This window comes from Cololabis saira, chromosome 23, assembly GCF_033807715.1.
Source record: "Cololabis saira isolate AMF1-May2022 chromosome 23, fColSai1.1, whole genome shotgun sequence".
NCBI lineage: Eukaryota > Metazoa > Chordata > Actinopteri > Beloniformes > Belonidae > Cololabis > Cololabis saira.
This window is the reverse complement of record NC_084609.1, coordinates 16,377,725-16,401,690: the sequence shown is the minus strand read 5'-3', so window position 1 is coordinate 16,401,690 and position 23,966 is coordinate 16,377,725. Positions and strand designations below refer to the sequence as shown.

At 39.8% G+C, this 23,966-nt stretch overlaps 1 protein-coding gene across 1 annotated transcript in view; it reads left to right on the top strand.

The window, feature by feature from the left end:
• The window catches only part of LOC133424363 (thyrotropin-releasing hormone-degrading ectoenzyme-like), a 242,851-nt gene extending 220,611 nt beyond the window's left edge, over nt 1-22,240 (top strand). Inside the window, exons 18-20 of the mRNA XM_061714909.1 lie at nt 14,541-14,681; nt 14,764-14,845; nt 18,464-22,240. Of these exons, the coding sequence (XP_061570893.1) occupies nt 14,541-14,681; nt 14,764-14,845; nt 18,464-18,616 (376 nt within the window). The 3' untranslated portion in view covers nt 18,617-22,240. The remainder of the gene's footprint in view (nt 1-14,540; nt 14,682-14,763; nt 14,846-18,463) is intronic.
• Nucleotides 22,241-23,966: the final 1,726 nt, after the last annotated feature.

The following is a 23,966-nucleotide window of genomic DNA, read 5'->3' as shown; positions in this document are numbered from 1 at the left end:
AGTTAGAGATATTAGTGGAAGAGGCAAATTGTTGTGCCGTATTCAGCACCCCTGCCGTGAAAAGCACCCCCTCGTATATTCAATGATAAGTAGACCAAGAAAAAAAACAACACACTGACACTTCAATATATTTATATATACACACTCACACAAACAGGAATCCATGAGCGCATTTAAACATGAATCATTAACACAAAACTGGACGCTAAACAGAACGTGACACGGAATGAGAATATCATTTTTGTCAGACAAGGGGGTGCTTTTCACGGCAGGGGTGCTGAATACGGCACAACACCGGGGTATGACTGCAGAACAAGTATAGGCGCACAATGAGAAACACTTTTTTCTCCATGAAAACACGTGATTTATTTATTATCACAAATAAAAAAATGAATGTGCCTCCTGTGGCAACCTTTTGCTGAATAATACTCGATTTAACATTCAAATAAAATATTTCTCCTTTTGCATGTGGAGATTAGCACCTTCCTTTCGAACGTATTAAATACAGACGCAATCACAATCCCCGCAAAAACTTTCAGGCTTGGTAAATCTCATTGCGCGTGGTAAATGGAGATATTTGCATCTTCCCCTCCCAGTATTTAGCGATTTCTGGCGGGTACGCCCCATATTGATTATTCATCAGGGCAAAAGTACTAAATGAATAGCGTGTGCTATTTTGCTCATTTGAGAGATGCAGTCCTCTTTGCACGCTGTTAGTAGATCAGCTGGCACATTGGTTTGCGGGTGCTGTCAAGTTTGCACACGTTTTTACACACGCAAACCTTTAGTAAATCAGGCCCATAGTCAGGTCTGAGAATTTGTATGTCCTGAAAGTTTAAATATTTTAAACAACTTCCCTCTAAAGTTATTTTATACTAGGAATCATGGATCTTTAATTTGTTGAGTCCTTTTCCTCGGTTTCTCAAAAGTGGTTGGGAAAATCTTAAGAGAAGATAAATGGAAGAAGAGGAAAAGGTTGAATCAACACTTTTATACACTCTAAGGAGGAAAAGAACATGGATGAGCTCTGCATCATAATTAGGCATTGATGTCCAGAAAAAGACAATGGGACAAAGACTGTAGGAGGAAGGCTTGTCAATATTCAAGTCCACCAAGAAGAGAAATGCTCAGAGAGAAAATACAGCAGGTTCATCACAGGGAGCAAACTATTCAGAAGAAAACACCTGAACCACCAAGAATCCCAGAGAAGGCTTCAAACTAATCTGCAGCCATGAACCCATCTGTAAACCATATACATGTAGATGCACTGGTGGGCATGGACATGTCTCCTGTCAGAACCGGTTCATTCTTGTCCACTGAACACGTGACAGAGGACAGAAGCTGCACAGGGAGGACCTTTGTCTTCTGATTCAGACAAATGCAGCAAAGCTGCATTTACTCAACAGATGGACAATGACAAAACAACACTGTGAAGGTAAACGAGGAGATTCTGAAAGTAACCAGGCGGAAGACTCTGGGTTAGTCACAACTCAGCCTGATCGAGTTGCTTCTCACTTGGTGAAGACGGTTGAAGGACGAGCAAAACGAGCCACAAACAACCGAGGACAGCTGCAGGAAAAACCTGGCAAAGCATTCAACCATGAAAAGAAAGAGAAAAACTCTTTGTCACGTCCTTGGGTTTCGTCCTTCAGGCAGTCAGTGTCTACAAATTATCCAAAAATATTCAAAATCACCATTTTATTTTTCATCATGACAATGTCTCCTATTCTGTTAGAAACTATGAGAAACAAGGTTTTGCCCATTAAATAGAGAATCCCAATAAATTAAAGCTGTGGGTCTGTAAGTACTATAATTCTGTATTATATTAATAATTGTACTAGGGCTGTTCGATTTTGCCCAAAAATAAAATCTTGATTTTTTTCTCTCAAAATCCGATTTTCGATTACGATTACGATTATTTTGTGAATTGACAAAAGGCAAAGAAATGATTTCAAATATGCTGTTTTTTTATTGAACATTTGCCCCATTGGGCTTTAAATGCAAACTTTGCTCTTATTAAACTAAAAATGAATGAATAAAGTGCAAAACTCTTAAAAATAAGTTGAAAAAAAGTTTTTAAAAATATAATAAGATATAAAATTTTATCTCTGAAAACAAAATCAGCAAATCAGCACTTGCAAAGATACAGTAAGTTATATTTCCAATTAAATAAAACAAGACATTTTCTAATTAAACTAAACATCAATCATTAATATGTGTGCAGACAAGGTAAAAAAAAAAAAAAAGGGAAAAATCGATTTTACGAGTTTCACGTTTTAACATCGTTCTAATTACATAATCGAGATTACGATTTAAAATCGATTAATCGAAGCGCCCTAAATTTTACTAACATTTGCCTTTAGAACTCACTGGGGAGTCCATGCCCCACTCAATGACTGTAAGGTACCCAGGTCTCAAATCACTACCCTCCTCCGCTGTGCTTGGCAGTAGATATGAGGAGTTTCTGCTTAAACTCTCACCAAGCGGAGCTGAGCATTAACACCGGATGGCTCCGCTTTGGCCTCATCCGTCTGTAGAACACCGTTCCAGAACGATTGTAGTTTAGTCAAGTGCAGTTTTTCAAACCTGAGTCGTCTTCTGATTGCGTTACTATAAATACTAAAATTGATCATGCTCAATGAGGCCTGAAGTCACTCTGTATTTCACTGAGCATTGCCATCGTCTGATATTCAAGTACATTTCCGAGGAAGAATATGTAATCAGCAACTGTTTTAAAAGCCTTTCACCTGTCAGTAATCTTTCTCACTATTGAACACTAAAGTTTTGTAACCCTCATGTCTTTTTCTTGTGATAATCTTGTGAGAGATCAGCCGAACCAGGCACCACATGTGTGCTGCTCCCCGCAGACCACGCCCAATCCTCCACCCTGCCACACCCACTATGAGCTGATTTTTTTTTCACATTTAACCGTATATCCTCACATGTGCAGATCAGACCTGAATTCGTCCTTGCAAACTTGAAATGGCCTCCTTAAGACGAGTGATCCCACTGAAAGAAAAAAACAATACAGAAAGGATGTCATACTGATTAAGGCAAAGTATAAAACACACCAAGTATAAATTCATGCTGGAATCGTTTTTCAAATATTTCAGTCTTTTGAGAGCAAATGTTCCTCCTGGTCAGCAGAAATGGGACGCGTGTGCTCGCGGGCTTCAGCTGCGAGTGCAGCAGGTGACTCGGCGCCTGCAAGTGTGATTAATTTAATGCAATGCTCCTGAAGGCTGCACACAGAGGAGCGCCGCATGCACTCAGAACATTCATCAACATCACAGAGCATGCAGCTAAATTTGTGAAAGTTAGCAAAAGGAAAACAATCCAGACAGAGTTGCCCCAGAGCTTTATATCTAGGGGTGTAACAATATATCGTGCCACGAAATTTCGCGATACAAAAACGTCACAATACGTGTCGTGGGGGTGACAAACTGTATCGCGATATTGGGTTATTATTAATATTAATCTATTGTGTTTACTAGTAACGCGCATCCGACCGCGACCGCGGCCGCGACCGCACCTCGACCCGTGGACCAAAATCTTACTCCGCTCTGGAGAAATTAGTCCCGTTTTACGGTCCCGTTTTGAGCTCTGAACCTTTACTTATGTAAGGCTGGTGTAGAGTTAAGCCTTACCTTATTAAATTAAAGCTTTTTCGGGTCGTGAGTAGGATAAACACGGGGACAACTTCTGCGTGAGCTCCAGTGTACTTTAATGTCCCTCAACAGTGTAGGATTTTAGAACATCAACAACAGCACCTAGTGCCGTATCACTCCACCCAATCTAAAACAGACTAATCACTACAGATTAACTGACTAGTGTAATTATAGTCCCTGATTTACAGAATATAAAGAATATATTTATAAAATAATGAACCCTGAATTACCAAAATAACCTTAACAAAAATAAATCTCCTCTTACACTTATAAGGTGAGCATGAATCAATCTTTTTTATGATGTAAAATTGTATGTATTTATTTACTTTTATTTATTTATTTAATTTTAGTTGGTAAATTTCTGGAAAAGAAAAAAGTCAAATCATACATGAGAGAAACTATTCAGTTTGTGGCAAAATATTTTTACTTGTATGAAACTGAAGATGCATAATGCAAACCTGACATTTACTTTTAGTTCAGTTTGTGGAAAATGTTGGCCTGGCTTTCTCTTTAAAACTTAAACAGTTATAAAGAATTACAAACTGTAACAATAGGGCAAACACACAGCATTATTTTGTATTTTGTGTCTTTCAAATAAAAGACAATTTTTTCCAGTCATATGTTCCTCATTCAAGGTTGTTAAAAAAATACTGCTATAATATCGTACCGTATCGTGAGATTAGTGTATCGTTACACCCCTATTTATATCCAACATGCTAGTTGGTGTTCTGCATTTATTCTATCCCACGACACGTTCCCAGACAGACGGTTGCTCCTCACACTCCACTGTCGCCGTTATTTTTGCACCTAACACTTCTTTTCTTTAGGATGCCACAATTATCAACACAGTTGTTGTCTTTTTTTTTATTTTTTATTTATATATTTCCCCGGTCGAAACCTTAGCTATTTTCTCACAGAAACACGGATTTGGCTGAGTGCTGTGAAGAAGTGGAGTTTACCACAGCTGGTATGAAAAATTGAAAGTAGTTGTTGGTTATTGCAGGAAATAAGTGTGAAGCAAAACATTAAAACCACAAAACCAGAGCAGTAAAAATAAATAGATATATCTCTGTGGGCTCTTTTATACCACACACTGTTTCTCTCCTCCAAGTCAAATTATCAGTTTGAACAGATTTTAAAACAGGAACGTCTCCAACCGTAATTGGTTCCTTGGGTGTATCCTAAGTACGTTTTATTCATTCTATGTACGTACAGTACTTTTTTTCCCCTGACATCTCTTTATTGGGAACTAAATGACTGCAGTGAAATGTTGACACAGAAATTAAGGCTTCAAAAAGCTGCCTGAGGTGGATTTGTTTTCTGGAGTGCAGCAAAGTTCAAGTCTGCAAATTGATTTTTGCAGCTGACGCCGATACGAAAGGGACACTGCAAGTTTCCTAAGGTGTGTGTGTGTGTTTTGCATGCGTGTGTTTGAGCATCACTGTGTTTTATCAGGGCTAACTGCAGTTATGTCCTTAAGAAAATAGCAATGATGGGTCTCTCACACAAGCTCCAAATGTACAATGAGGCGGATTGGTGTGTGTGTGTTGCAGGTATTGATTTTCCAGACACAGTAAGCTGTTCTGCAATCACGGAGGTGGAACTGCATGTTCAGATAGCTACACACAAATGCACCCTCGTACACACAAAAAAAAATCAACAACCTTAGCTCGGAATCACACTGATTGGTCGCACAGGAAATGGTTTCAGCACAGAGGGATTGCGGGAAAAGAGAGAAAATTGATTTAGGGGTTTAATGAAACCCCAGCTCAGACAGCCAGCTAACACACACACACACACACACACACACACACACACACACACACACACACACACACACACACACACACACACACACACACACACACACACACACACACTAAAGCAACAGCAAAACAGCAATGAAAGTAAAGAAAGATGAAGGTAAACTCCAAAAAGCCATGTGGCAAAAGTAAACTTTGGTCTCATGTCTGAGAACACGCCAGATTTCATGTATTTATGAAGTGTCATTGTAAAACCCCTCCAGCTGGGAGTAATCTGATTACTGTACTTCATGTCAGTATTTTCAACAACAGACTTTTGGTTTGACAGAAACGCCCTCCGGTGAGACTCCTGCCCACACCGTGTGGAAATTGGTATTTTGTAGCCGTGTGGGCCACACGGCTACAAAATACCCATTTCCATCAGACAACTTGACCTTTTTTGCCTTATTTCTACAAACAGCTTCTATTTGTTTCTGCAACTTATAGCATTTCCTCCAACTGTGGCCGAGACCTTTATTTACTTCAGCACAAGAAGGTGACAGGCCTGTAATAGAAGAAGGTTTGTTTCTGCCTCCTTTTGTTCAGCAAATATAATCAGGGTTAATGCATGTCAGTCATGGAATTTGGAGTTATTCCTGAGGGAGAGACTCGTCAATGGGCCTTTGCTCATGGAGGTCTAGCTGTGTTGCCCAAACAAGCTAGGAGACCACCCAGGAAATGCAAGACATGTCGTCGCGGTTTTGGGCTTTTGTTTTCCGAATCGACCTTGAAGGCATCTCACTGAAGCTCCACTCTAATTCTTGATCCCTTTCACCTGTGTTGTTCCCTTAATCAGCAGTCTCAGCTCCCCAGTGGCAGATGGTCAGTGTCCTCACTCTGGTCGCAGCGGGCCGCGGGAGGGGATTTCCAGTTGCAACCTCTTTACACATGACCTGTTTCTGTCCCTGTTTTTTTCTGACTGTCCCTCTGTGTTAGTTAGCCTTTAATGCTCCTGTGCTTTTCTGTTTTTTGCTTGTTGGACAAATGCCTTTTTTATGGTCTGAGTTTGGATTCTGGATTAAGTTAGTTTTGGTAGGATCTCTTACCGTAGTTTGAACAAAACTGGACCTCGAGGGCTGCTTTTCTGAAGGTTCTGGAACAAGTTGCCCTAAAACCTCGGCCGGTCTCCTAACATTCTTTGTTTGTTCTCCAGTGGATCTGCTGCTCACTACTAACCATCATATAGCCCATATACTGTATTTCCAGAGCTTAAGTCTAGGGCTGCAACGATTCGTCGACGTTGTCGACAAAAATCGATAATCAAAATTGTCGACGATGAATTCCATTGTCGACAATTGTCGCCAGACGTGTTTTTCCAATTGAGTGAGGCGTCTCACTTCAATACAATCTCTGTCGAGTCGCGCATGCACGACTGCGTTTCAGTGCAGCTGCGGGTAATAAAACTTCAAAAGTTTGGGATCATTTTAGCCTCGATACGGTGAATAAAAAGATACTTGCAAGGTTTGCAAAGCTGACGTTGCTTATCACCGGAGCACGTCGGTAATGCATTTGAAGAGAAAGCACGTCGGAGTGCTGAACGAAACGGACTCGCCTTGGTAAGATATTAAGCGTATTTTGGCTTTTATATTGTCGTGATTCTGCTTCTATTAAATTAAGTCAGATATTTGGAGAAACTGCGTTTAGTGTCAGTCGGTCAGCAGCATTATCTCCCTGCAATGTAATGGCCAAGCGATTCATTTGTTAAATTAATTTGTTTCATTCTAAACTTTGTTTATTTTATGTTATTTATTAGTATTATTTGAGCCACTCACAGCTACTCTCGTTATAACCTCAATCACATAATTGATGCAGCGCGAAAGGCGAAAAAAGGCTTGTGCGCTGATGACAATGATGGATTTACGTCTAACTTTCAGTCAGGTGCTTATGAACTGTCAATTATTCATTAAGCTCCACAATGATCATGTTAACATTAAATCAGATAGATTTGTCTGGACTTTTCTCTTGCGGGACGGGAGAAGACACTAAATCAATGCATCTTTATTGTGCGCCGTGCGGGCATGAATTCATGAGTTTTGCGGGAGGGGCGGGAGTGGAACACACACGTTGCAGGCGGTAATGGTCAGAAATTCAGCGGGAGCAGGATGAAGAAAACAGCCCCGCTATAGCAGGGCTCTAGTACGGAGCCCCTCTGGTGACATTTGAAAAAAATAAAATAATGCGTGGCCACGCATTAATAACTCGTGGCCACGAGATATTAACTCGTGGCCACGAGTAATTAATGTGTGGCCACGCATTGATTATCTCGTGGCCACGCATTATGTATCATGACATGACAATACTCTTGCTCTTTAATATAAATAGACTATAATTACCGTTATTAATGATGATGAATAACCATCCCACCAAGGAAGTTGCATCCACGAAGTCCAGACAGTAGGTTATAATGCCAACCACGAGATACATAATGCGTGGCCACGCATTAATAACTCGTGGCTACGCATTGATTATCTCGGGGCCATGAGTTAATAATGCTAGGCCACGCATTATTTTATTTTTTTCAAATGTCACCAGAGGGGCTCCGTACTCTAGTACCCATCTTTCTTGTGGTTATTATCATTTGCCACATAATTAATGCAACCTCATACTAAATTAAAAAAAAAATTACTAATCATCCGATTAGTCGACTAATCGTTTCAATAGTCGGTGACTAGTCGACTATTAAAATAGTCGTTAGTTGCAGCCCTACTTAAGTCACCTGAACCTGCTTCTGCTGTCCTCAACATCTGTTTTGACAAACCTGAATAAATTCTTGTTCTTGCCATAGCTGTCTTTCCGTGGGTCCAGCTTTACTGTCTAGTCATAACAGTCTTATAAAAGGCTTTGGGTTCCCTACTCGTCAACACTGGCAATAAGATGTTGAAACATCATTTGGCTGGTTGGGGCGCTGGAAGGTGTAGAGCCTTGGTATCAGTAGTTCCACTGGAAAACTTCAGCCTTCATGCGTGGACCCCCAGTGAAAACTGGCAAAGGTGTCTTTGGGAGGATTAAACTGCCAAAATGTTGATCTGTAGTTGGACTTTAGTTCTGAGAAATGTGTGTATAAATGCACTTGGCACTGAGTGTGAAGCAGAACAAATAAAAACTAGAAAATATCTGGAAATTTTGATATGGGCATGCCCTACCGCCCATTCGACCCCTCTCGCTGCTTTGGTTTGGGGCTGTAGTGGTTGTGTTCAGGGGTGGTTCTATGTCAGTTTGAGGTGTTTTTACGCTTGTATTTCATTCATTCCTGTGCTCCCAATAGTTATTGATGGGGCGCGCTTTTTGGCGTCTAGCGTCGCCACAGTAACGCTTTTGACTGAGAATAGTAATGCCCATCGAGGCAAGATGGAGACGCATCTAACGATGTACGCCTTGCATGGGTGCACGTTCCGCTTCAGGCTACGTTAACGGATAGGTTTTTTTTTTCACCATGTTAAAAAACCCCATCCGAATGAATGGGGCTATTTGGCATGGCTTTTGACATAAAATTTCCTTAAATCCCAGCTTCATGAAATTTGACTATGTTGAAGTCCACAGCGTGCCGAGTCAGGAAACATTTGTACGATGTCTCTACGATAATCTGTTGCCTAGCAACAAGCGTCCAAAGTCAAACGGAAATTAAAAAAAAAATTAAAGGTCAATATCGCAAAAACTATAATAATTAGCATAATGAGGTTGTAGGGTCCGTTATTGCCAATCGGGCCGAGTGTTTGAAAGTTTCAACGATGTCTCTACGATAAAGTTCGGCCGAGCAATAAGCGTCAGAATTTTCGCCTTTTTTTTTCCTTTTTGGCGTCTAGCGTTGCCACGGTAACACTTTTTACTGAGAAAAGTAATGCCCATCGAGGAACGATGGAGACGCATCCAACGATGTATGCCATTTATGGGTGCATGTTCCGGTTCAGGCTATGTTAACGGATAGGTTTTTTTTTCACCATGGTAAAAAACTCCATCCGAATGAATGGGGCCATGTGGCCTGGATTTTGACATAAAATTTCCTTAAATCCCAGCTTCATGAAATTTGAGTATGTTGAAGTCCACAGCGTGCCGAGTCGGGAAACATTTGTACGATGTCTCTACGATAACCTGTTGCCTAGCAACAAGCGTCCAAAGTCAAACGGAAAAAAAAAATAAAAATGAAAGGTCAATATCACAAAAACTGTAATACTTGGCATAATAAGGTTGTACGGTCGGTTAGGGACAATCGGGCCGAGTGTTTGAAAGTTTGAACGATGTCTCTACGATAAAGTTCGGCCAAGCAACAAGCGTCGGAATTTTCGCCTTTTTTTTTGCTTTTTGGCAACTAGCGTTGCCACGGTAACCCCTATTACGGAGAAAAGTAATGCCCATCGAGGCACGATGGAGACACATCCAACGATGTATGCCATGTATGGGTGCATGTTCCGGTTCAGGCTATGTTAACGGATAGGTTTTTTTTTCACCATGGTAAAAAACTCCATCCGAATGAATGGGGCCATTTGGCCTGGATTTTGACATAAAATTTCCTTAAATCCCAGCTTCATGAAATTTGAGTATGTTGAAGTCCACAGCGTGCCGAGTCGGAAAACATTTGTACGATGTCTCTACGATAACCTGTTGCCTAGCAACAAGCGTCCAAAGTCAAACGAAAAAAAAAATAAAAATGAAAGGTCAATATCACAAAAACTGTAATACTTGGCATAATAAGGTTGTACGGTCGGTTAGGGAACGATGTCTCTACGATAAAGTTCGGCCGAGCAATAAGCGCGGGAATTTTCGCCTTTTTTTTTGCTTTTTGGCAACTAGCGTTGCCACGGTAACCCCTATTACTGAGAAAAGTAATACCCATCGAATCACGATGGAGACGCATCCAACGATGTATGCCATGCATGGGTGCACATTGCGGTTCGGGCCGTATTAACGGACGAAAAAAGAGTGCGGAATAATAATAAGAAAAGGGAAACCTTTTCTAGATACTAATATATCGCCTTCATTTTCATGTTTTTCTTCGTTTTTCCGGCCGTGTTTTAGTTTTTGGGGATTTTTTTTTCCCACATCCGAGCGGGGTCATGCTGTACATCCGCTGGTGCGCAGTGGGACTTTTGCGACTTTAGCTTGTTAGCAAAATGCTAGCAACATTGCCATTTGGGCCATTCTGGACAATTGCAATATGGTCATGCCACTACTTGGCATGCCCATAATGAGTCTGAATCCATTGTCCTAAGTTCAGGGGAATGAGTTGCCCCTTCCAGGGTTGGTTCCTCCCAACATTTCAGTGTTACAAACACTTCTCAGGTAACTGGAAAAAATCCCAATGAAATGTGTTAAACTGACCAAAGTCCTTGGCCAAATTTACTCGTAAGATTGCAATGGAAGTAATTCGTAGGCAGTCTTTTTCACGCCCTGGTGTTCAGACATGTTTGACATTATCTGAAGTATTTAGTCTCGTCTCATGGAGACTGTTATTCCATTACCCATTTTGTGTCAGGCACCAATTAGTCAGCGTTGATGTCCTTTAAATCACAAAGGAATCAGGCTGTAGTTGTGTAGGGACCAGTGATGGGCAGAAACGCGTTAAAAGTAACGCGTTACTGTAATCCGATTACTTTTTTCAAGTAACAAGTAAAGTAAGGGATTACAATTGCAAAAACAGTAATTAGATTACCTTTACTTTTCTGAAAGAAGGCTGCGTTACTGCGTTACTAAATGCAGTATTTGTTTTGTGAAAATATCTCATGGCTTTGCGCCGCTCATACGGCGCAGGAGCATGCGGCGTTTAACGCCTGGAATTACAGACGTTATTTTGAGTTTGACTCGGTCAAAAGTGATAAAAACATTCTCGTCCGCTGTAAAGTCTGTGTGGGAGGAAAGCTCGTTGCGAGACCCCCGGATTCCTCCTCCCCCACTGGCTGCCTCATCAGACTCCCCCTCTGCTGCTAAACAGGTGAAACTAGATTAAGACCAACGGGACTTAGTGCAGCTGAATTGAAGAAGCTTGTCGCAGGTTATATTGTAGTTCAAGTCAGAGAGAGCTGCATTTTGCCCGACGCAATGTGGATAAATTTAAGACTGAAAATAATAAAAACAAGTTTAAAAATACACCGTTTCATTTACTTATTGTCATTTAATTTTATATGGTGGAATATGCACAAAGAATAGAATTAAACTGAAAGTTCTATTGTTTTATATTGTTCCAGTAAAGTGTATTCAGGTTGTGCATCATGTTTTTGAAAAGTAACTAAGTAAAGTAACTAGTAATGTAACTAATTACTTTTGAAAATAAGTAATCAGTAAAGTAACAGGATTACTTTTTTGGGTCAGTAATCAGTAACTAATTACTTTTTCAAAGTAACTTGACCAACACTGGTAGGGACACATTAAAAGATAAAAGATTTCCTTACAAACCAACCCCGACTGTGAGACTCGGCCCTTGTTCCGGTCTTTTCAAATCCCCCCGGACAGGGTGTAGGGAGAGTGGACGAGGAATAATTCAGCTTTTCTTTGTTTTTATTTTCTTGAAATTAATGTACTGCTTCTGTGGCAGCAAGACGTACATTTGGGTTGTAGCAGGTTATAAACCTGTGAAAAAGAAATTAAATCCAAGTACAACGTAGTTAATTACCTCAAACATAATCATATAATCATTAACAACAAAAAGCAATAACCATCGTCATCATCATTGTCATCATCTGTCATAATTAAATACAATTAAATGGGGATTTACAAATACAAAATAAATTGCTTTGCACTTTTGCAAGTAAACACAAAAAGTTAATCTTATGTCATATGTTAATTTCATCTTAAATTTTGGCCGCGATGTTCATTCATAACTTAAAACGGCGTGCTCCGCCACACCCACAAACACACACATTCCCAGGTGCCGACAGCGCAGCAGCGCATCATCAGCACAGAAACCATGTCACACACAAGCGATCGTGGCCGCGAGATGCGGATCCAGCACAGCATGTATAAACAAAAACCGTCACATTAATAAACGGAGCTCTTACCGGTGCCGCATCACTCTCCCGACAATTTTACGTCACCGCACGGATCGCTTCCGCTTATGGCGCAACCGGCGGCACACAGCTGATTAATAATGACATCACACCCGGACACGTGGACCACCCACCTTACACCCCGCTCCTCCCACTGTGATTTATTGGAAGTGATTTATAACTTAACAGCCCTCACCTCTCCCCCGTCCGCAAGCTTAGCACCGGCTCCCCACAAGCCTGTGTGCTGAGCCCCTTCTGTACTGTCTCAACACCCATGAATGCAGCCCAGCAAACAACAGCAACCTCATTGTGAAGTTTGCTGATGACACAACAGTTGTCTGACTCATTTCTAAGTGTGATGAGGCAGACTACAGAGAGGAAGTCCTGAAGCTGCCTGGTGCACAGAGAACAACCTAGCTCTAAACACCAAGAAAAACTAAAGAAATCGTCATCGACTTCACGAGGCACAGCACAGACCTAACCTAACCCTCTACATCAAAAGTGAAAGCATGGAGAGGGTCCACACCTTCTTGGTGTTCCGATCTCTGATGACTCCTGGACAGAGAACATCACAGCTAGCACCAAAAAGCCCAAGCAAAGATTACCCTTCAACCTGGACACCAGCCTGCAGTTAATATTCTACCGCACATCCTTTGACAGCCTGCTATCATACTGTATCACAGTATGTAGCTGCACCACCACAGACAGGGAGAGACTCCAGAGGGTGGTCAAGACGGCACAGTAGATCTGTGATCTAGCGGCTGCCCTCTTCCCTCCCTGATGGACATCTACACCTCCCGCTGTCTCAGCAGAGCCAAGAATATCACCATGGACAGCTCCCACCCTGGCTTTGAACTGTTTGACTTGCTGCCCTCAGGGAGACGTTAAAGTTGTGCCAGGACCAAGACAAATAGATTCAGGAACAGTTTCTTCTCGAAAGACATCGCCACCCTAAACTCTAACATACCGTAATTACGGTCCGGCCTCAACCCCCCTCCAACTGGATTGTGCAATAACAATAACTCCTGCTATTCTGTCATCTAAATACCCACCACTCTTATATTTTGCACATTTAGTATTCATTATTTATAGTTTTTTCTACTCAAACGTATATATTTACTCACATGTTACGTGTTGCACTGAAGAGTGATGCTCCAGTTTCATTTCTATGTACTGTATGTATGTATAGCTCACTGTACATGTGTAAATGACAATAAAAGGCATTCTATTCTATTCAGATCACCAATCTTAACTGTGTAATTTAAACTTTAGATATTATAGTTTTAACATGTGAAAGAATGTAATGTTTTAGTCTTGAGTTTTATACTTGGAATAATGACTATTCAGTTGACAGACGCATGTTTCTACCCAGACTGCTGTTGGGAACACACTTTTTAATATATACTGGCTTATAAAAATGCTTTGTTTGATTAAATTCTGAAATCTTTATCGCAGCAGCTCGCAACCGTTTGGATTTCAAGTTAAATAATTACTTCAATTTCTAAAATAAAATGGTTTTACTGGCTTTCAGCTACATCTTCCTCCTCATATTCATCACGGCTCCAGTTGGAGGATGTTACCCCATTACACCGTTGAGACAGATGGCAAATAAGGAAAAAGAGATGACAGTGAAATCAAGGAACTGCTACTCCTGCGGAGGACAAAACCTCTCAGCATTTTAGTGACAATGTACAAAGATGCAGTCATCTACAATGAAACTGCTGAAACACTCTGCAGAAACTGCGTCTGTGGAAACAAGTCGCAAGAAATTAATACACTGAAATTTAGAAAGACAAAAACAGTAACGACAAATTGTCATCACCGAAGGGAAAGCTGAAACATAGTTGATATGTTCAGTTCCATATGGAACAGCTTGTGTATAAAATAAACAGGATTTGGGTCTGAAGGCAGTATATGACAGCAAACATCTGGCAAACATCTCTCCACATCTGAAAGGGAGATACATACGTTCCATCCGCTTTTGTTAATCGTTAGTGGATTTTTTAACTTTCTCTGTTAAGATCCCAACGACTTAATTTGGTCTGTCATTTACCATCATTAGCTGACGTGGGCCTTTTCTTTGTATTTTCCAGGTTACTGAACCTGTCGCTGACCTCAGACCTGGTCCCAGAACAGGATGTGATCGACGTCATCATCCATGTGGGCAGGAATCCTCAAGGTCGGAACCTGGCCTGGAAATACTTCAGAGACAAGTGGGACATCCTGAACGCACGGTGAGAGTCCAGCTTCATGTTTTGTCCATTTTGTATCATTTAACGCTAAAAACTGAAATACTTTCTCATTATCTTGATTCAGATATGGTGAAGCTTTGTTTATGAATTCAAAACTCATCAGTGGAGTCACAGAGTTCCTCAACACTGAAAAGGAACTCAATGAGGTAACGATGCAAAAACACATACATACATATTACTGCTTATGCTGGGACCTTACACGGAGAATTCTGGATAAATGAAGCAGAAAACTATTCCTTTACCTGCAGTTTATCAAGTTTTACAAATACAAAACATGGGAGTTTCATATCCTTCGTAATGCTCATCCTAATTAGTTTTACATACCCCAAAATGGTGCCCATGTCCTTTTGTTTGTATTATGACTTGATAAACGCAGAATGATTCTGTTCTCGTCCATAATCAATACAATGATACCTGGTTGGTGTCTTGGTTAGATTCTTCAGCACAGCTTCAAAAAACTGCTGGGTAGGAGTGATGTTGACTTTGATGATGACAATCAGCCCTTTCCATGTCCCCTTCAAGTCTGAGACTTCTCGCCGTGGATTCAGACAATGCAGCAACAATCTCTGCTCCTTCGTGTTGAGCTTGTCAGTCTTGTTTGCTTTTCTTGTTCTTTTTCTTCATGATGTTTTTCCATCTTCTATTTTGTTGGTGGTCCGCATAAAGTCTTAGTTCTAGATAAGAGGGATTTACTTGGTTCAACTCTGTAATAGAGAAACAACAGCTGAAAGGGAGAATGCAGACTTCTGTTGCTTTGCTTTTGCTGCAGTCATGGCATAGAAAACTACACCCCCCCTTTAGGAGGTTGGAGTGGTTATTAGATCAACGCCACTAGGCTCTAATCTAATGTCTCTAATTTTGGAGATGCAGGAAAATTACATGGAAAACAAACCAGGTTTTTATATATGTTCCCTGCAACTTTTTAAGGACTTTTTAAGTTACCAAGTAATAGGTAGATTTGATTAAGCCAGTGGTTCTCAAATGGGGGTACGCGTACCCCTGGGGGTACGTGAAGGAACTACAGGGGGTACGTGAGATTTTAAAATATACATATATTTAAAAAGTAGCATCCATGCAAAAATCCTTTAAAAATAAATATTTCGTAAATAATTGAAATAATTGAAATCTAAATTCATAAAATGAATTTTATCTTCAGGAGTAGGCTATTCAACTTATTATCCTAAAACCGCAGAGTCTCCCCCACACCAGGATGGTTCCACCTAACCTGTCAAATGCCACCTGGCTTCACCTGTGGATCACTTGGACCAACGATGGAGTCCTGGTTGAAGCATAGCAGCAATATTTTTATGTTTAATAAATCAGTTACTGATGGCACAGTGCTCTGTTTTAGGTCTTTTTTTTAAAACCAAAAGTGCTTTGCGCTGGTTAGGGGGTACTTGGCTGAAAAAATATTTCACAGGGGGTACATCACTGAAAAAAGGTTGAGGACCACTGGATTAAGCAGTTGCATGCAAATCGGTCAGAACATACATCAGGTGTCTTGATGGAGAAATGACAACAAGCAAAGGAAGCATAATTATTTTAAAGCATAAATGATTATTCATCTTTACGATTCTGATAAACAGAGCTAATCTTTTAAAAGGCTAAATTTGCTCCTCACAGTAGTTGTGGTTTAACCCAAGAGGCCAAGGCTAAATTTTCCATCTTCCATCACAATATGCATAAAGGAGCCACTGATGCAGAGATGTACATTCAAGTTTCAAGAGACAAACGTCACCATCAAAGTGACATCTTTCCCCAGAGACGACCGTTGTTTCAGCAGAATGATGCAAGAACTCATTCCTCTGTGTCTTTTTGTTTGTACTTGCATTTGTTCAATAAAATTTCCAGCAAATTTTAAAATTACATATTTAATTTTTCATCTTAGACGGAAATTGACTTTTGTACAAATGCATTAAAACAGCAGCAGGACTGGGAGCATGTTTTCTGTCTGCCAGTATAAAAGCTGAAACATCAACTTCATAATTAATCACAGCGTGTTAACATGCTCTCCATAGACTCACCACCACATCAATATTCTAAATTTAGTGTTTATTAATTCAGAAACTGGAGCTTGATTAATGATTGTAATCATTCCTCTCTTGAGCCTTTCCACAGCTCGTACACCTATTAATCTGTGTAATGAAACAATGGCTTCAGAATGAAAGATCAGAATAACATGGAGCTTCAAAGGTGTTTCTAAATTAAATTGCGTCACTGTGTGGTTGTTGTTCTTTTTAAACACATCATGTTGCTATGGAAACGAATTACAGCCTCAGCATGGCCCTTGCTGCCGCTGAAACCTCTGAATAAAACCATCATTATTGAATGAACCAAGACTGTAACAAAGGAAGAGTTTGACGTAGCTTTTTATTTCAAATGTGAACTAGCGTCTCAGGTGACTCACACGTTGGAGGAGAGTGGGGAAGGAAAGTAGACGTGTGAAGAATAAAGGAAGTGAAACTTTGGAAAAGACGAAAGGAGGGGCAGAAGGGGAAAGAGGGCAGACGAGGAAGAGTGGAAAGAGAAACTAGTCGGAGGCAGAGTTAACGATGAGCTGTACTAAAGTGTGTGGAAAGCATTAATTTACTCCCTCGCGCCACTGAATCTGTCAAAGCACAAAACAAAATAAGTTTCCTTTTTGGTTTTCAACTTAAGAGAAAGTTTAAATTAATTCTGTTTGAAAAAGGGAAAAAAGTTGCTTACTTTAGATGGGAAGTTTGTTAGTATTTCTTAGTTTTGTTTTGATACTTTCTCTGTCACGCTGGCAATTTTTCCTGATTATGGAACTTGGAATGAATGTCTCTTTAGTTATAGTTTAGCTTTAATTTAAAATGATTATTTTTATCTGAAATTGTGTTATTCAGTCAATAATAAACATGGGTAGTCTTCTTTTTTAACAATCTGAAACTTCTTGGACCACTAATGGCCAGAATCAAGTCAACACTCATTACTTTTCCACTATACTTTGGATCAACTAGTTTTTACTGGAAAACCAGCAAGTCATTCTCCAGGGTTTCTCCTCCTCAGGATGTCCCTCTTTCTACCTCACATGCTTTGCTTACCTTGAGCTGTCCCTGGACTACAAAGGCATTACATAAGCTTGTTGGTCTGTCCAGTGGTGTCCAGTTTGTCTTTTACTGTCCCTTGGATATCAAAATTGATACTAAGAAACCAGACTCTTGGACTCAAAATGGGACATGAGATGAAGATAATAGCTTCTAGCCTGGTAAGATCATTTCTAATTTGAGTATGATCTTACAAATGCCCTGAGAATCAAGCTGTCCTGCAAGGTAGCTGAGAACTCAATCTATTCCTGTTGCTATCTTCTCCTTGTCCTTATCTAACAAACAGAGCAGCAGTTTCTCTGCTGCTGACTGCAATGAGGTGTTTCCAGCTTCTCCACCTCTGACTGGGGACAAGATTTATCTGATTTATTTTTTTTTGGTGTGGGGGGGGGGGGGGGGTCATACACACTGTTATGACTTCATTATGAAAGATTTCTTTCTGTGGATACAAAATTCACCCAATCTGAAAGGTAAAAAAAAATTGGAGTCAAACCAAAGGATGAACCTATTTGTGATTTCACTGCTTTTCAAAAGAATATTATTTGTTTATTTTTATAGTGATTTTAGCTCCATATTCTTGCATTCTTTTACAGATTTTAGATATTGTAACGGCCTATGTACATATTTAACATTTTAATTATTTTGCTAATTCCACCTTCTTCTCTCTCCACTGTTTTCCTGTCTGTATTTCTTCAGTTGAAGGAATTTATCCAGTCCAGTGGCGTGGCGGCGGGGCCTGCGATGCCACGGGCGCTGGAGATCGTGGAGGGTAACGTGCGCTGGCACCGCCTGCACCGGCGGCACTTCTACCAGTGGCTACGCAAACCTCCGAGCTCCAGCCTCGGCTAACGCTGCGCCGTTGCACTCGGGCGGAGCGACTGCCAACTGACTGCTGAGCCAACCCACTGCTGGCAGACAGATTCAGAGTACAAACTAGCAGCTAAATTGGCTTGACTGACTTATCAGTTGGGTCCGTAACTGGTTTTGTTTTGAAAGAAATATAATTTCACTGTTATAATTGCTGATGGAATCTTCCTCAATATATGCTGGTTTCTGCGCTGTGAAAAAACTAAAGACGAGAACGGATCAGCAAAGCTGCGAGCTAGCAGGCTTCACTGTCATTAAAATGACTGTCGCAGACAAAAACTGCTGTCAGACTAACAGCCAGCAACAGGTCAAATTTCAAAGTAAAAAAAACAAACATGATTCGTCGAAAGAAAACTAAACAATTTTTGTAATGCTGAACATGATTTCTTTAAAATATTTTTTCTTCACGAGATTTGTCTGCCATTCTCATCTAACTCACATCAGCTTACTGGAGGTGCATTTCCATTTTCTGTCTAATCTGTGGTGGGTTTGGATATGATAAATTTGCACCAGCGAGTGGAGTTGCTACGAGGTCACATGTTTTGTGTCAGATTGGCCGGCAGTCTACCTATCTCCAGAGGCTTTCTGTCTGTTTTCATTCATTAGAAAACATGAAAGTTCCAGCCTAAATTACACGTGGCTTTTTGTCTGAAGATGCATGGATAATACTTTTACAAATGTTTTTGCAGACAGACATAATGATAGATCTTAGGCACTGGCTTCCATGTCTTAGACAAAGCTCTTTGAAGGTTTGGAAAGCTAAATTTCCACAAATGTCTTAGAGTTTATATTATCAGTCCTTAAACATTATAATATTCAAATGCGATTAGCTAACTGTGTTGGTGTCCTTAGCTAAAACTAAAGTTTACAGCATTTTAAAATGATGATCAATTGTCCTATCGAATCAAATTTAACAACTGATTGAATTTTAGCAAAGCTGATGTAGATGAGTGGGCGGTGTCACAAATCAGAGTTGACTGTGCTTTATGGAAGGGGGCACGCTTTCTAACTTTTCTTTAACATTTAATACATAAATATGCAGCAAAACAAGGGTTCAACTAACCATTTCATGGGATCTTTAAACTTCTAACATCTCAAAAGCTAGCCAAAAAAGAAAATAATTCAGAAGTGCTCTGAAAGGGCAAGTATCATCTTTAAAACATGAAACTGTTTCATAAATGAATTTTCAGTGTTGTGAAATAATGATACTTTTAGCTTTTCTAGGTTGTGACTAAATCCCTTCTAACTAGACACAGAGCTGTTTAAATCTGACCTTTTGCTCACTACATTATTTCAGCTGAGAATTAAAGGCAAACCTCTCAGCAGACTGCAGCATCTTGATCTCTAAGTAGAGTTATAATTAACACTGCGTGCACTTGCTTTCTTTTTGTTCGCAGCACTCAGAAAACATTCAGACTCATTAACTCGTCACAATATTCAAACTGCCTCAGCTAGAACTTAAATAGCTGCTTTGCTTTTGTCGTGATCAAAAACTCCAGCAGTTTGAAAAATATTGGCGGCTCTGGAAGGCTTTTGTTGCTTTAGAAAAGCCCTTTGAATATAAAAGCTGATTGTAGCTACAACATTTTTTTTTAAACTCTAAATCACAATAAGCTCCACATATGGAAGAAAGATTGTGCCCTGGAGAGTGGTAATGTGGTCTGTTTTCTGCTTTAATGAGCATAGGTGGTAACATCTGGAGGAGACTTAAAAGGGAAAACAAAAATGAAAGTGGTCTCACATGAAAGTCTCTGTGATGGCGTCTACTGTAGTTGTGGGGATTTTGGCACTCCATAGAACATTATTTTCATTTATAACCCCCCAACTGAATCACAAGGAAAGCATGGTGTAATATGACATTTGTGAAATATTTCCCACACTTTATTTGACCCTGTTTTACATAAAATTGATTATATAAACATCAATGTATTGCTTTATAACTCATGTGAACATCAAAGTAAAGTTTTTTACATAACCTTGCTACATAAATGGTGCTCTTTGGCTGCGGAATAAAAGTGCCCCAAACTGCATCCCCTTTAAGTCTTTAAGCCAGGGAACCTGTTGCTCATCCTGAAACCCAACAGAAGAAAAAAAATGAGATTATGATGATAACCTGCCCGGGTGACTTTAATGTTAGTGATTAAAATCAGGACAGTTGCTGTTGTTGTTTCACAAAACACAAAACCAGAAAGTTGTTGAAAGGTGTTGATGCCATATGCATCAACCTCGGCTGCTGAACAAAATCAGCAGGAATATTTCAGTCAGTTTTTCTGTCTTGGCTGAAATTGTGACCGGCCGAGTCCACGGCTGATATCATTTGGCTTAAATATGTGTGTTACTATATGCAGATGATGTGGCTTTTTAAACAAGATTGTTTGTTTGTATGCTAACAAAACAGATCGTCAGTGGACTTCTACTGCTTGTTTTAGAGATTGGACAACGTCATGGACCTGCACCGTGGAAATCTACAAGCTATGTATCGATTTAAGTTCATACATCAATGGACTTTTGCAGGTTTTGGTTTACATTGTTTGGAACTCTGAGGATTTCTGATTCTTCATGAACTCTTTTGTGATGAAGTGTCTGAAGGAGGATACATTGGTATCGTGGACCTTATGACCTAGTGGACATTTGCATACAGTATCAACCGGTGGAAACATTTACAGTCATGTAGACTTTAAACTCCACTGCTGAACATATCTGGTTTGTTTGATAGGTCTGCAATTATAAAATCTTTATGGACATTGTTACGAAAAAGGGAAAGATTCTTCTGGTCAAAGGATTATGGATCAGTTGTACAGATTAATTCACTACTGCGGGACAACGATTTCCAAAGTGTGGATATCTGATTTCTTCTCCAGAATTTTAATAGTTGGATCCAAGAAACTCGTCCAACTCGTGTCCAGCTGAAGAGACTCAATCAGGAGGTTCCTCTTCTCTTAGGCCCAGCTTTCATGTTAATAATTGAGCCATATATGAATTAATGGGGATGCCTGCTTCCATACATGGTGTGTGTGTGTGTGTGTGTGTGTGTGTGTGTGTGTGTGTGTGTGTGTGTGTGTGTGTGTGTGTGTGTGTGTGTGTGTGTGTGTGTGTGTGTGTGTGTGTGTGTGTGTGTGTGTGTGTGTGTGTGTGTGTGTGTGATGAAGATAACAGCCGTGGTGGCATTGAGGACAGCTCTGTCAGTTGTGACTGAAATTCTAATAATTAAAACAATCATAATTATGATGAAGACTGACAACGGAGTCGGTAATAACTAGTGATCATGTGATCAATCTAATTGGTATTTTAATTATTAATACTAATTAGTTAGTGCATTTTGAACCAATACTGTCCAGTCTGGAAAATGTAATTTTCAGACATAAAGCACATGCCATGTACAATATATTTGCTGTAAATGATACAGATGTATTATTTGAAAGTTAAAATGTGTAATTTGAAGTTGTCTATGTTGATAAAAATGAAAATGGTGATGATGATGATGATGATGGCCTGAGACCAAACATTGAACAAAACAGGAAGTTGCAAGTAACACTTTTTTGTCCTGCTTCCTGTTCGAATGTTTTGGTTTCTTGTGTTTTCTGATGGGATAAGATTAAAAAAGAGAAAATAAATGTGTGTGCATCAGTTTTCTGTCCAAAATAAAAGTATTTAACACAAATTAGAGAAATGGCAAGAAGATCTCCCACAAGTCTTTGGTACATAATATTTGTGCTTTTTATTTAGCCCAGCAGGCTTAAGTCAGAGTTTAGGATGATCCCACATCCGAACTGGTTGTTCTCCAGTTAACAGGCTTGAGAACCAGTGGGCTCAACGACCAGATCTGATACTATTTCAAACCAAAACACATATTACCGAATTTTGGTTAAATTGTGGTAAACGGAGAGAGCCTTCCTCAACTCTCCACAACAGCATTATGGATCTGTCAAGTACTCGTAGAAGCTTGACACTGCTTATTCAACTAAATGTATCTTCCTATTTTGCTGCACATTACCTCTTTCTAAATTTTCACAACTACATGAAACAACCAGCAGTCTACACAATGAACAGAGGAGTTTTGCCAATTTAGAAATTTAGATTGACAACATTCCAAAGCCAATACCTTAGCATTCACCACACACACTGAACTAAATATTTATCCACAAAGGGATAAATGAATGCATAGTTGTTTGCAGCCTGACATTTTACTGGATTTTACATTCACCAATAGCAAGTAAATATTTTCATTAAACCAACATTGCTAGAAACTCAGAGCCAAAATGAAATATCCAGGTGCAGGGACAGTCCTTCACAGCAGTTTGTTCAGGATTACACCTGTTGCTAACAAGTTATGGCATTCTTCCTCCTTTTAGTTCAGTCAAACTGGGAAGAGAGGTGCAGAATATGTTATTGGACATGCCTCGCTGAAATATTTTGTATAATTTTCAAATAGTACCATTTTGTCTTCATCAAGACTCCAGGCTCTTTTACACTATAGTGTACCAGTAATCTCATTCTCCGTAATTGAGAGAAGAAATTGTTCAAACCTTATCATTTCTCCCTGTTTTTCTCCTGAACGCTTCAGCTGTACAGCCTGTCTGAATCTGGACTCTTATTCTTAAAAATTGGAAAGCATAATAAACTGATTATTGTAAATAACTTCCCTATTGTTTATGTTAATGCATCATGACAGATTTTGGAAAAGAAAAAAACATCAACTGCCACAGCATCCCAACTACACTGGTTTGAAACAGTGTGTGGCTTGTTTTGTAAAAATCAAGCAAGGTCACCACAAATTAACTTGTGTCTAATGAGGTGCAAAAAAATAATAATCTAAATTGTATTTTCATGACATCCTTCTGATGAAAATTGTTTGTCCATTTAATGATAAAACACAGCAAAGGGACCAAAGTAAAGAGTAGCTTTTAGCTGGGATTTCATCTTTCATCTAGATTCTAGATGAACATCCTTAAGTTATAAGTTTGTCTTGTAAATAGCTGTTTATTAGTCTCCGGTCTCCAGTCCAATGGGACATTCCTCAGGTCTTTACAGCTGCTGCTTTTATTATACATTTCTTTGCAGTTTATAGTCTATTTGCCAGCCTACAGAGCCCTATTGTGAACCCGGAAATGTTGAGTACCCCAAAGTTTTATGTTAGAAATGTACAGTATAGGTCCCCAGCATTTAGAAACTGCCGGATGCTAACTTGCATATGTTGGGCAATTAGCATAATTAGCAACAATTAGCAAACTCACATATATGGACAGTATTTCAGCAATTGCTTGGCCAATTTGGACAATATTGGAGTGGTTTTGGGGGTTATTGATGATGCTGAATCCATTTCTGACATTTT